The 12,462-nt window shown below is 26.6% G+C and overlaps 2 protein-coding genes across 2 annotated transcripts; both read right to left on the reverse strand.

Annotated features, from left to right (window-relative positions):
* Positions 1-130: 130 nt before the first annotated feature.
* LOC149060349 (condensin complex subunit 2-like) lies at positions 131-5,700 on the reverse strand. Its single transcript, XM_089218133.1, has 12 exons — positions 5,061-5,700; positions 4,866-4,982; positions 3,378-3,485; positions 3,135-3,305; positions 2,795-3,071; positions 2,511-2,693; positions 2,126-2,296; positions 1,758-2,025; positions 1,585-1,675; positions 1,364-1,501; positions 629-736; positions 131-563 (listed from the first exon to the last, which is right to left on the reverse strand). The coding sequence occupies exons 1-12, from the start codon at positions 5,082-5,084 to the stop codon at positions 351-353; spliced, it is 1,869 nt and encodes a 622-aa protein (XP_089074259.1). The 5' UTR covers positions 5,085-5,700; the 3' UTR covers positions 131-350.
* Positions 5,701-6,405: 705 nt separating this feature from the next.
* LOC149060350 (condensin complex subunit 2-like) lies at positions 6,406-11,558 on the reverse strand. The gene is made up of 12 exons (XM_089218132.1): positions 11,327-11,558; positions 11,132-11,248; positions 9,644-9,751; positions 9,401-9,571; positions 9,061-9,337; positions 8,777-8,959; positions 8,392-8,562; positions 8,024-8,291; positions 7,851-7,941; positions 7,630-7,767; positions 6,904-7,011; positions 6,406-6,838 (listed from the first exon to the last, which is right to left on the reverse strand). Exons 1-12 carry the CDS (start codon positions 11,348-11,350, stop codon positions 6,626-6,628), a joined length of 1,869 nt encoding a protein of 622 aa, XP_089074258.1. The 5' UTR covers positions 11,351-11,558; the 3' UTR covers positions 6,406-6,625.
* Between the last annotated feature and the right edge of the window lie 904 nt (positions 11,559-12,462).

A 12,462-nucleotide genomic window follows, 5' to 3' on the forward strand; every position in this document is an offset into this window, starting at 1 on the left:
GCGAGAACTCTATCAAGGTTGGACCTTAATAAGTTTAACTGAACAATTATTTTAGAAATCCAAAGATCAAACATATTTAAGAACTTAAAACGTGGAATCAGATAATATATAAAATATAAATGCAATCATATTAGTTCTATGAATCATTTTAAGTTTTAATATATATGAAATATTTGAATTGATTACACATTTTCAATGTAGAACAAATTTACTTATGAATAATAATATTTCTTATTTATTAATTTTAAGTTAGATTTCATGAAATACAAAAGTAAAAATAAAATATAATTTTAAGAAAATGATTCATGTCTGAGGAATATAAAATAATTTTAATCACAAATGGCAATTAATTATTTTTTTATTGGTTTGGCAATAAAAGTTTCTTCTATATCATTTATGGTGCAATGTTCCTGGAACAATTTCAAACCCTTTTCATTTGCTAAATGAAGAAGACCAACAAATATTATAGGTATTGTAAGTCCATCTCGTTCATTGATTCGTAATTTTATTAGCAAGTTGAAAAATGATAACTTTGAACTCCATTCACTATTGGGATCAGTTTCCTTTAAAAGTAATTAAGAAGATTAATAAAACAACAAACATTACTAATCATTATATAAATTCTTACAACACATTCTTCGTCAATAATATCAGATATTTCTTTTTTTAATTCTGCTATATCCATTCTAGATTCAGATTGAATGTCGCCCATACCATCTTCATCTTCAGAGTCCACCTAATAAAAAAACAAATTAAATTAAATTAATTGCGATTACTGGTTGCAAATATATGAAGAAGTTTAATAGCTTGTGTCTCAAAAAATGATGTTTAAATTTGTAAAATTTGGGCGTCATTAAGTGTTACTATTTAAATTGTTATTAATTTACAATTGTACGAGTATAAAGCATTGAATATTAAAGAAACAAATAGTAAACTAATTTGTATTAGTTACTATTTTTGTTAGGACTCGTTTTACAATCATAGTTTTCAACTATTGTAATACGAGCACTTAGTCATTCTAAATCCCACATATGTTTGCATTATATTTACATCATTTTTCACAGTTATATTCTCTTAATAGGTATACTCAATAGATATCTTTAATATATTGTTTATATGCATTATGATCACAAATGCCACAATGTACTTTAAATATTATTTTTCTCTAATAAATGCATTTTTATGCAAAATAAAAATATACTCATTAATTCTATATTTTATTATTATATATATATATATATATATATAATATTATATTATATTGAATGAGAAACAATGTGATTAAAATACATAACAAATAATAAAGTATTACATTAGATATTTAAAATTGAATTTTGACTAAACAAAATATTACATATATTACCTCTTTAGATACATCCAATTGGTCATCGGTTTCAATATTTATAATTGATTCTTCATCATTTTTATTTATTGAGTGTTCATTATTAATTTCCATGGACTCTAATGAGTCTGCAACGCTTTCAGCAGGATCATTGATATTCTAGAGATATAATATTCACATATATTTATAAAAAATTTATAGAAATGATCTCCATATAAGAAATACAAAATTTCAGTTTGTACCTGACGGGTTTTAAAAGCCATAGCATTTTTTTTTCGGTTTTTGCAGATCCACCAATCTGGTTTAATTTCGAGATATTGTAAAAAATTAAACCTTCAAATTATAACATTAAATATTAATTTTATGTGGGCTGATACATAAATATTTAAAATGGTTGTAACAATTGTTTACATACCTATATTTAATATCAACAGCAATTGTTTGTGTATCAGATATATTGTCAAGTGGATCCCATTTTTGAAGTGTACGAGCTAATATTTTTTCTTTACCCTTAGCATTATCTTCAAATATCTCTTTTATTTGAATTTCACTTAACCAATTTACTTGATAGCTATCATTCTTAACTTGATTGCGTTTTTTGTTGGTTTTAATACTTTTATTATTTTGCTGCGTACATTCATCAATATCTTCATCGATATTTTCAACAATTTCTTTTCGTTCACCTATAAATTAGAACACATATAAAACAATCAATTGTTTATAGAAAATTTAAGAAAATTAAATTAAATTTTGTTTTTAATTAAATTATCAATTTTTATGTACTTGGAGTACACGATTTTAATGCTTTCATCATTGCTTGAGCTTTCCAGGCCTTTGGTCCTTTCCAATTAGCAAGAAGCTTAGGATTAAAATAGCTATATTCTCTTTCAACACCGTCAATACATTCCAAAAGTCCATCAAGTGCTGTCGTATCTTTATCATTTGAATTGGCACCTTAAATATATATTTAAATAAAAAAATTATTTTGAAAGAAAAACATTTTTTTTTTTTTTTTTTTTTGAATCAAAAAGTATTCAATAACAATAAATATTATAAACTGTAAGTTTAATTTGTGTTAAGTATAAAAATATGAATTTTTAAATATGTTTTTGTAATAGACAAACAAAAGTTTAATTCATGGGCCATTAAGTGATTATTATATATGTACCAAGTTCATTATTATCTGGCTCATCGCAATCAGAGTCTTCAGAATCATCAAGAAACTGATGATTATCAGGATCAAAGCGATACTCAATACCATCTAATTCGTCATCGTTAGAATTTTCAACTTTGTCACGTTCAGCTATAAAACCTTCAAATTCAGGGCAGAGGGGTCTTTCCAATAATTCATCTAAAATAAAATTTCTATTAATATGTATTAAATTATTTTCTAACCTAAATTAACAGCAAAAAATTATAATATAATGATTTAGTAATTAAAATAATTTGTACCCATTATCTCGCAAAAATTTCCCTCAACTTCTATTGTTTCCTCATTTTTTTTACTTTCAAATTCTTTTTGTCGATCTCTAGATATTTTGAGTTCTTCTGCCAAGGATGTACCAGAGAACATTGATTTAAGAAGTGTTGATGGACGAGTTTTATAAAATAAATCATTATGATTAAAGCTAGAAATGCTATGATTTATTAAAGCTGGATTGAAAGTATTTTCATATTCGTTTGGTTTACGCCTTAATTTTTCACTAGTAGTCAGCATTAGTCTTTGTCTCTAAAATTCATATAAATTAATTATTAAAAAAAAAAATTATTATTATCAAACCTTAATAGATACCTTTGGTTTCTGGTTTTTTTGTTCACTATCATCATCTTCTGGTGTTGTAATTTTTGCATTGTTCATGGACTTGAATCGTTCAACTAGTTTACCAGTTGTTTCTGTTAAATTGTCAACACGATAAGAATAGACTTTGGCCGAGGCTTCAAGATAGTCACTTATCTCTTGGAACTAATAAACAAATAAAATTGCAGTAGATTAATATATTTAAGGTCTAAATGTACACTATCTGTAACTTTTTACCGAGTTAACATCCTTGTCTTCATCAAAAATTGAGCTTTTTTTTTTCTCCAACCAAGAATAAAAATATCCAATCATATCAATGTCAAATGCGTTGGTAACATTTATTTTCTAAAAAAAATAAATTGAAAAAAAGTTAATGTTTTATCTATTCCTAAGAAGACATGATGCCACATGTGTTTTTACCATCTTATAACCATACAACACGGCAAATCAAATTATGATTTGTGAATTTTAATATCATAATAAATTTACAGATTTGTCTTACATATAATTTAAGTTAAGAGTATTAAAAGTGTTCTCACTTTATATTTAATTATAAAACAAGTCATAAGTAGGTATTATATAAAAGATTTGAATTTTAAAATTCTCAATCCACTTAAAATTATGAAAACATTAATGACAGAACACAGATAATATTCTGACAATGATATTTTTTCTCAATTTACTCTAATATTTATTAAAAATTATTCCATAACATGGATTCTACTGATCAAAAGAAGAATATATATAATTATTATACAGACATTTTGTCTTAACTCAATAAGCAGTATAGCACTATAGAGCTAACTGTAACATTTTATAGAGAACAAAATCATAAATCAAATTTCGTTAAATTACAAGTGAAGTTCAACTCAATTCGTTGGTTGTAAGTTTTTAAATTACTCAAAAAGTGTCTATCTACAAATCTGTACCAATACTTTTCTCAAAGACATAATTTTTATATTTTCTATAAAGGTTCAAAATGTGTATAAATTATAGAATATAAACCTGTAGAAAGGGGGGTGGAGTGGTTGAGCGGACTAAGGCGTCTGTTGCCATGCACGCAGTCGCCGTTTCGAACCTCAGTCTTGGGTGGCATCGCTCTTTGGGCATTTCGCGGTGTCTGGAGAGAGAGGCCGCCGCCCCCCAACCGGGCATGGCAGAAACCTACGGGTGCCCATTCAAAATTCTGCGAAAATACTCACATGTTTTAAACCTACAGTACCTTCCCCTACAGTTCCCCCAGGCTAATGACCTCAGTTGTCGAAGCCTTAACCCTAAATAAAAAAAAACCTGTAGAAAATATTGATGTACATTATTATGCATCTTTATAAAGGTTCATTATTACTTATTGTTTAAATAACAATTAGTAACCTATTATAAAGTGGATTTTTACCGATCATAAGAACTTTAATAAAAAAAGATTCTTTCTGTGGATATATTGGGTATAAACACACATGTTAATGAATAGTTTTTAAATTTTATAAATTATATATTTATATTCTATGTTTTTGTAAACTATTTTTGTTTTAATGTATTATACATTATAATAATGGTTTCATTTCATGTTTTTCATTGGTACTGATTTTGTGACATTATAGCTATAGTTTTACAGAATACAGGTTTATGACTCCATAATTAGTATTAAGCGATGGTTGATGTATCATGAAAGAGTGTTAGTTATATTAACGTTAACATTTATAATACATTTATAATTATAAGACTTACGTTTCCAAGACATAAATTACGAAATGTCTTTATTTTAAGACAAATCTCTTCAGTTGATAAATTTTCAGGATTTTCATCATCATCGTCAGACGAATCGGATTGATTAAATTTTGACGTCTATAAATGTTTTAATGTAATGTAAAAAATGTATTGATTTCAAGTTTAAAAAACTATATTAATAAACCATAAACATACCGACGCTTTGCTGTTTGCTTCCATTTCGTGTAGATGTTCAACACTCGTGACCGCAATACCAAATGAAATACTCACAACGACTCAGTAAAACATTTCACGAACGAAAACCGTTTAAAGGTAGGTTACAATTGAACAAAGAAAAAATATTTCGGCGCGTACAACGCTATCGAAGTTTGGCGGTTACAAAAAATATAATGTACACTCAATCAGCGCTGCACACCATAGATAATATATACATGGATAGGACATCCCTATACCAGCTGCAGCTATTATACACGGTATGCTGTGAGCAAAGAGTCTACTAAAACTTGTTACCATATTGGTTATATGCGGTTACAGATACTGGTTTATGATAAATAACATTTTTATATTATCATAGAACATATTATATTATCTTGTCGCACAAAGGTCCTTATAAAGTTATAGACATCATACCACCTGTAGATAACAGAAACAAAACAAAGCACCTAAATTAGTTTATTTTAGAAAGTATGTTTAGGGTGAATGGTGAATTCATCCTATATTATTTATGATTACTATGCACTATTGGACCAGAATTGCCAAACATGGTAATCCAAAAAATGGGCTTGAGTAGACGGAAAAAATTTAAAATAATAAAAAAATTGAATATGATAAAATAGAAAAAAGTATTAATTTTATAAAATGATAATAGTAATAATAATAAAAATACATCATTGTAAAAAAACAATATATCACTCAAAATATAATGTATCAATAAGTTCTCAACATCTTATTTTTAATAATCACTGAAATTTGAATTAATTTAAAAATTTATACAGATATTATATAAAAATAATATATCGAAAACGAATGATATTCCAACAAAAACACTTCAGGTAAAAAACGCCAAGTATAAAAAAATGTGATATCATTTTCAACAATGGATAATGGCTACATATTATTATCACTATCATTCACACACATTACACATAGAATGTGTTGAGTAACAAGTGTTTTCAAGTTGCCAAGCTAAGTTATTAGTAGACTATTCAAATATAAACAATATCTTTAGTTCAAAGACAGGTATAGCTTGATATCACAACTTTAAGAGCAGAGTTTCTCTTAATCTAGTTAACATTTTTTTTTTTTACATGTAATTTGGCAGAATGGTTTTTTAGGGTCAATAACTATCTACCTAAAACCCAACACAATCTTGTGGGAACTATAGGTCCTATTATTACTTTGAATTATAAAGCGAGAACTCTATCAAGGTTGGACCTTAATAAGTTTAACTGAACAATTATTTTAGAAATCCAAAGATCAAACATATTTAAGAACTTAAAACGTGGAATCAGATAATATATAAAATATAAATGCAATCATATTAGTTCTATGAATCATTTTAAGTTTTAATATATATGAAATATTTGAATTGATTACACATTTTCAATGTAGAACAAATTTACTTATGAATAATAATATTTCTTATTTATTAATTTTAAGTTAGATTTCATGAAATACAAAAGTAAAAATAAAATATAATTTTAAGAAAATGATTCATGTCTGAGGAATATAAAATAATTTTAATCACAAATGGCAATTAATTATTTTTTTATTGGTTTGGCAATAAAAGTTTCTTCTATATCATTTATGGTGCAATGTTCCTGGAACAATTTCAAACCCTTTTCATTTGCTAAATGAAGAAGACCAACAAATATTATAGGTATTGTAAGTCCATCTCGTTCATTGATTCGTAATTTTATTAGCAAGTTGAAAAATGATAACTTTGAACTCCATTCACTATTGGGATCAGTTTCCTTTAAAAGTAATTAAGAAGATTAATAAAACAACAAACATTACAAATCATTATATAAATTCTTACAACACATTCTTCGTCAATAATATCAGATATTTCTTTTTTTAATTCTGCTATATCCATTCTAGATTCAGATTGAATGTCGCCCATACCATCTTCATCTTCAGAGTTCACCTAATAAAAAAACAAATTAAATTAAATTAATTGCGATTACTGGTTGCAAATATATGAAGAAGTTTAATAGCTTGTGTCTCAAAAAATGATGTTTAAATTTGTAAAATTTGGGCGTCATTAAGTGTTACTATTTAAATTGTTATTAATTTACAATTGTACGAGTATAAAGCATTGAATATTAAAGAAACAAATAGTAAACTAATTTGTATTAGTTACTATTTTTGTTAGGACTCGTTTTACAATCATAGTTTTCAACTATTGTAATACGAGCACTTAGTCATTCTAAATCCCACATATGTTTGCATTATATTTACATCATTTTTCACAGTTATATTCTCTTAATAGGTATACTCAATAGATATCTTTAATATATTGTTTATATGCATTATGATCACAAATGCCACAATGTACTTTAAATATTATTTTTCTCTAATAAATGCATTTTTATGCAAAATAAAAAAATACTCATTAATTCTATATTTTATTATATATATATATATATAATATTATATTATATTGAATGAGAAACAATGTGATTAAAATACATAACAAATAATAAAGTATAACATTAGATATTTAAAATTGAATTTTGACTAAACAAAATATTACATATATTACCTCTTTAGATACATCCAATTGGTCATCGGTTTCAATATTTATAATTGATTCTTCATCATTTTTATTTATTGAGTGTTCATTATTAATTTCCATGGACTCTAATGAGTCTGCAACGCTTTCAGCAGGATCATTGATATTCTAGAGATATAATATTCACATATATTTATAAAAAATTTATAGAAATGATCTCCATATAAGAAATACAAAATTTCAGTTTGTACCTGACGGGTTTTAAAAGCCATAGCATTTTTTTTTCGGTTTTTGCAGATCCACCAATCTGGTTTAATTTCGAGATATTGTAAAAAATTAAACCTTCAGATTATAACATTAAATATTAATTTTATGTGGGCTGATACATAAATATTTAAAATGGTTGTAACAATTGTTTACATACCTATATTTAATATCAACAGCAATTGTTTGTGTATCAGATATATTGTCAAGTGGATCCCATTTTTGAAGTGTACGAGCTAATATTTTTTCTTTACCCTTAGCATTATCTTCAAATATCTCTTTTATTTGAATTTCACTTAACCAATTTACTTGATAGCTATCATTCTTAACTTGATTGCGTTTTTTGTTGGTCTTAATACTTTTATTATTTTGCTGCGTACATTCATCAATATCTTCATCGATATTTTCAACAATTTCTTTTCGTTCACCTATAAATTAGAACACATATAAAACAATCAATTGTTTATAGAAAATTTAAGAAAATTAAATTAAATTTTGTTTTTAATTAAATTATCAATTTTTATGTACTTGGAGTACACGATTTTAATGCTTTCATCATTGCTTGAGCTTTCCAGGCCTTTGGTCCTTTCCAATTAGCAAGAAGCTTAGGATTAAAATAGCTATATTCTCTTTCAACACCGTCAATACATTCCAAAAGTCCATCAAGTGCTGTCGTATCTTTATCATTTGAATTGGCACCTTAAATATATATTTAAATAAAAAAATTATTTTGAAAGAAAAACATTTTTTTTTTTTTTTTTTTTTGAATCAAAAAGTATTCAATAACAATAAATATTATAAACTGTAAGTTTAATTTGTGTTAAGTATAAAAATATGAATTTTTAAATATGTTTTTGTAATAGACAAACAAAAGTTTAATTCATGGGCCATTAAGTGATTATTATATATGTACCAAGTTCATTATTATCTGGCTCATCGCAATCAGAGTCTTCAGAATCATCAAGAAACTGATGATTATCAGGATCAAAGCGATACTCAATACCATCTAATTCGTCATCGTTAGAATTTTCAACTTTGTCACGTTCAGCTATAAAACCTTCAAATTCAGGGCAGAGGGGTCTTTCCAATAATTCATCTAAAATAAAATTTCTATTAATATGTATTAAATTATTTTCTAACCTAAATTAACAGCAAAAAATTATAATATAATGATTTAGTAATTAAAATAATTTGTACCCATTATCTCGCAAAAATTTCCCTCAACTTCTATTGTTTCCTCATTTTTTTTACTTTCAAATTCTTTTTGTCGATCTCTAGATATTTTGAGTTCTTCTGCCAAGGATGTACCAGAGAACATTGATTTAAGAAGTGTTGATGGACGAGTTTTATAAAATAAATCATTATGATTAAAGCTAGAAATGCTATGATTTATTAAAGCTGGATTGAAAGTATTTTCATATTCGTTTGGTTTACGCCTTAATTTTTCACTAGTAGTCAGCATTAGTCTTTGTCTCTAAAATTCATATAAATTAATTATTAAAAAAAAAAATTATTATTATCAAACCTTAATAGATACCTTTGGTTTCTGGTTTTTTTGTTCACTATCATCATCTTCTGGTGTTGTAATTTTTGCATTGTTCATGGACTTGAATCGTTCAACTAGTTTACCAGTTGTTTCTGTTAAATTGTCAACACGATAAGAATAGACTTTGGCCGAGGCTTCAAGATAGTCACTTATCTCTTGGAACTAATAAACAAATAAAATTGCAGTAGATTAATATATTTAAGGTCTAAATGTACACTATCTGTAACTTTTTACCGAGTTAACATCCTTGTCTTCATCAAAAATTGAGCTTTTTTTTTTCTCCAACCAAGAATAAAAATATCCAATCATATCAATGTCAAATGCGTTGGTAACATTTATTTTCTAAAAAAAATAAATTGAAAAAAAGTTAATGTTTTATCTATTCCTAAGAAGACATGATGCCACATGTGTTTTTACCATCTTATAACCATACAACACGGCAAATCAAATTATGATTTGTGAATTTTAATATCATAATAAATTTACAGATTTGTCTTACATATAATTTAAGTTAAGAGTATTAAAAGTGTTCTCACTTTATATTTAATTATAAAACAAGTCATAAGTAGGTATTATATAAAAGATTTGAATTTTAAAATTCTCAATCCACTTAAAATTATGAAAACATTAATGACAGAACACAGATAATATTCTGACAATGATATTTTTTCTCAATTTACTCTAATATTTATTAAAAATTATTCCATAACATGGATTCTACTGATCAAAAGAAGAATATATATAATTATTATACAGACATTTTGTCTTAACTCAATAAGCAGTATAGCACTATAGAGCTAACTGTAACATTTTATAGAGAACAAAATCATAAATCAAATTTCGTTAAATTACAAGTGAAGTTCAACTCAATTCGTTGGTTGTAAGTTTTTAAATTACTCAAAAAGTGTCTATCTACAAATCTGTACCAATACTTTTCTCAAAGACATAATTTTTATATTTTCTATAAAGGTTCAAAATGTGTATAAATTATAGAATATAAACCTGTAGAAAGGGGGGTGGAGTGGTTGAGCGGACTAAGGCGTCTGTTGCCATGCACGCAGTCGCCGTTTCGAACCTCAGTCTTGGGTGGCATCGCTCTTTGGGCATTTCGCGGTGTCTGGAGAGAGAGGCCGCCGCCCCCCAACCGGGCATGGCAGAAACCTACGGGTGCCCATTCAAAATTCTGCGAAAATACTCACATGTTTTAAACCTACAGTACCTTCCCCTACAGTTCCCCCAGGCTAATGACCTCAGTTGTCGAAGCCTTAACCCTAAATAAAAAAAAACCTGTAGAAAATATTGATGTACATTATTATGCATCTTTATAAAGGTTCATTATTACTTATTGTTTAAATAACAATTAGTAACCTATTATAAAGTGGATTTTTACCGATCATAAGAACTTTAATAAAAAAAGATTCTTTCTGTGGATATATTGGGTATAAACACACATGTTAATGAATAGTTTTTAAATTTTATAAATTATATATTTATATTCTATGTTTTTGTAAACTATTTTTGTTTTAATGTATTATACATTATAATAATGGTTTCATTTCATGTTTTTCATTGGTACTGAGTTTGTGACATTATAGCTATAGTTTTACAGAATACAGGTTTATGACTCCATAATTAGTATTAAGCGATGGTTGATGTATCATGAAAGAGTGTTAGTTATATTAACGTTAACATTTATAATACATTTATAATTATAAGACTTACGTTTCCAAGACATAAATTACGAAATGTCTTTATTTTAAGACAAATCTCTTCAGTTGATAAATTTTCAGGATTTTCATCATCATCGTCAGACGAATCGGATTGATTAAATTTTGACGTCTATAAATGTTTTAATGTAATGTAAAAAATGTATTGATTTCAAGTTTAAAAAACTATATTAATAAACCATAAACATACCGACGCTTTGCTGTTTGCTTCCATTTCGTATAGATGTTCAACACTCGTGACCGCAATACCAAATGAAATACTCACAACGACTCAGTAAAACATTTCACGAACGAAAACCGTTTAAAGGTAGGTTACAATTGAACAAAGAAAAAATATTTCGGCGCGTACAACGCTATCGAAGTTTGGCGGTTTCAAAAAATATAATGTACACTCAATCAGCGCTGCACACCATAGATAATATATACATGGATAGGACATCCCTATACCAGCTGCAGCTATTATACACGGTATGCTGTGAGCAAAGAGTCTACTAAAATTCGTTACCATATTGTTTATATGCGGTTACAGATACTGGTTTATGATAAATAACATTTTTATCAATCTGATATTGTCAATTTTTGAATTTAATTAATAATAATAATATTAATATTATTTATTTATAATACTCATAGCAACCAGTTAACAAATTTAGTGATATACAAATACTTGGACATCAGAATGTTTCACGAAATAAAAAAATTAACGAACAATCAATAATTAGATCAAAGTTCACCAAATTAATTTTATTTAAACACCAATAATGTTTTTTACCATTGAGCTAGTTAATATTACTTTGACCAATTAAATGTAAACTATCGAACATGTTATAACTTATAAGCGACTTAATACAAAATACAAATAATAAATAATTTCACTTTCCCTTTGATGTGCGCCAAAAATTCCGTTTTCGTTATCACCTATGGTTCATACCACACCAGCTTTGGCCCCTGACCTTTCCTACGATATATTATGACAATATGTGTGATAAATTTCCTCGATAAGTCGAAGTATTTTTATTTGAATTTTGAATTATAAGTTATAATTCGAATTTTTGTTTGACATACATTTCTCAAAATTACTAAAATACTATGTAATACAAGAATATATCACAATCGTCAGCTTCCATAAAAAAAAAGGTTTTAAGAACCGGTAAATTCTCAAACGGCTGTTGTCGAAAAAAATCTACAAACAAGTATAATTCTATAATATTGTACTCTACAATAATTGTTGGACAATATGCAATTTATATTTCTTCTCATCCCCGATTAGGTAGTAATATCATATAAAATTTTAAAATATAATTTCATATATGATATATCTCATGA

This window comes from Diuraphis noxia, unplaced genomic scaffold (assembly GCF_037042655.1).
Source record: "Diuraphis noxia isolate RWA-SAM2 unplaced genomic scaffold, SU_Dnox_SAM2 contig0001, whole genome shotgun sequence".
In the NCBI taxonomy this organism is placed as follows: domain Eukaryota; kingdom Metazoa; phylum Arthropoda; class Insecta; order Hemiptera; family Aphididae; genus Diuraphis; species Diuraphis noxia.

Excerpts from the sequence above, each read along its gene's own strand:
- LOC149060349 (XM_089218133.1), bottom strand. The coding sequence starts at position 5,084 with ATGGAAGCAAACAGCAAAGCGTCG. Across the intron at positions 3,072-3,134 it reads AAAAAAACCAGAAACCAAAG|AGACAAAGACTAATGCTGAC; the intron begins GTATCTATTAAG and ends TATGAATTTTAG. Across the intron at positions 737-1,363 it reads AATTGGATGTATCTAAAGAG|GTGGACTCTGAAGATGAAGA; the intron begins GTAATATATGTA and ends TTTTTTTATTAG.
- LOC149060350 (XM_089218132.1), bottom strand. The coding sequence starts at position 11,350 with ATGGAAGCAAACAGCAAAGCGTCG. Across the intron at positions 7,012-7,629 it reads AATTGGATGTATCTAAAGAG|GTGAACTCTGAAGATGAAGA; the intron begins GTAATATATGTA and ends TTTTTTTATTAG. Across the intron at positions 6,839-6,903 it reads TTATTGACGAAGAATGTGTT|GAAACTGATCCCAATAGTGA; the intron begins GTAAGAATTTAT and ends TTACTTTTAAAG.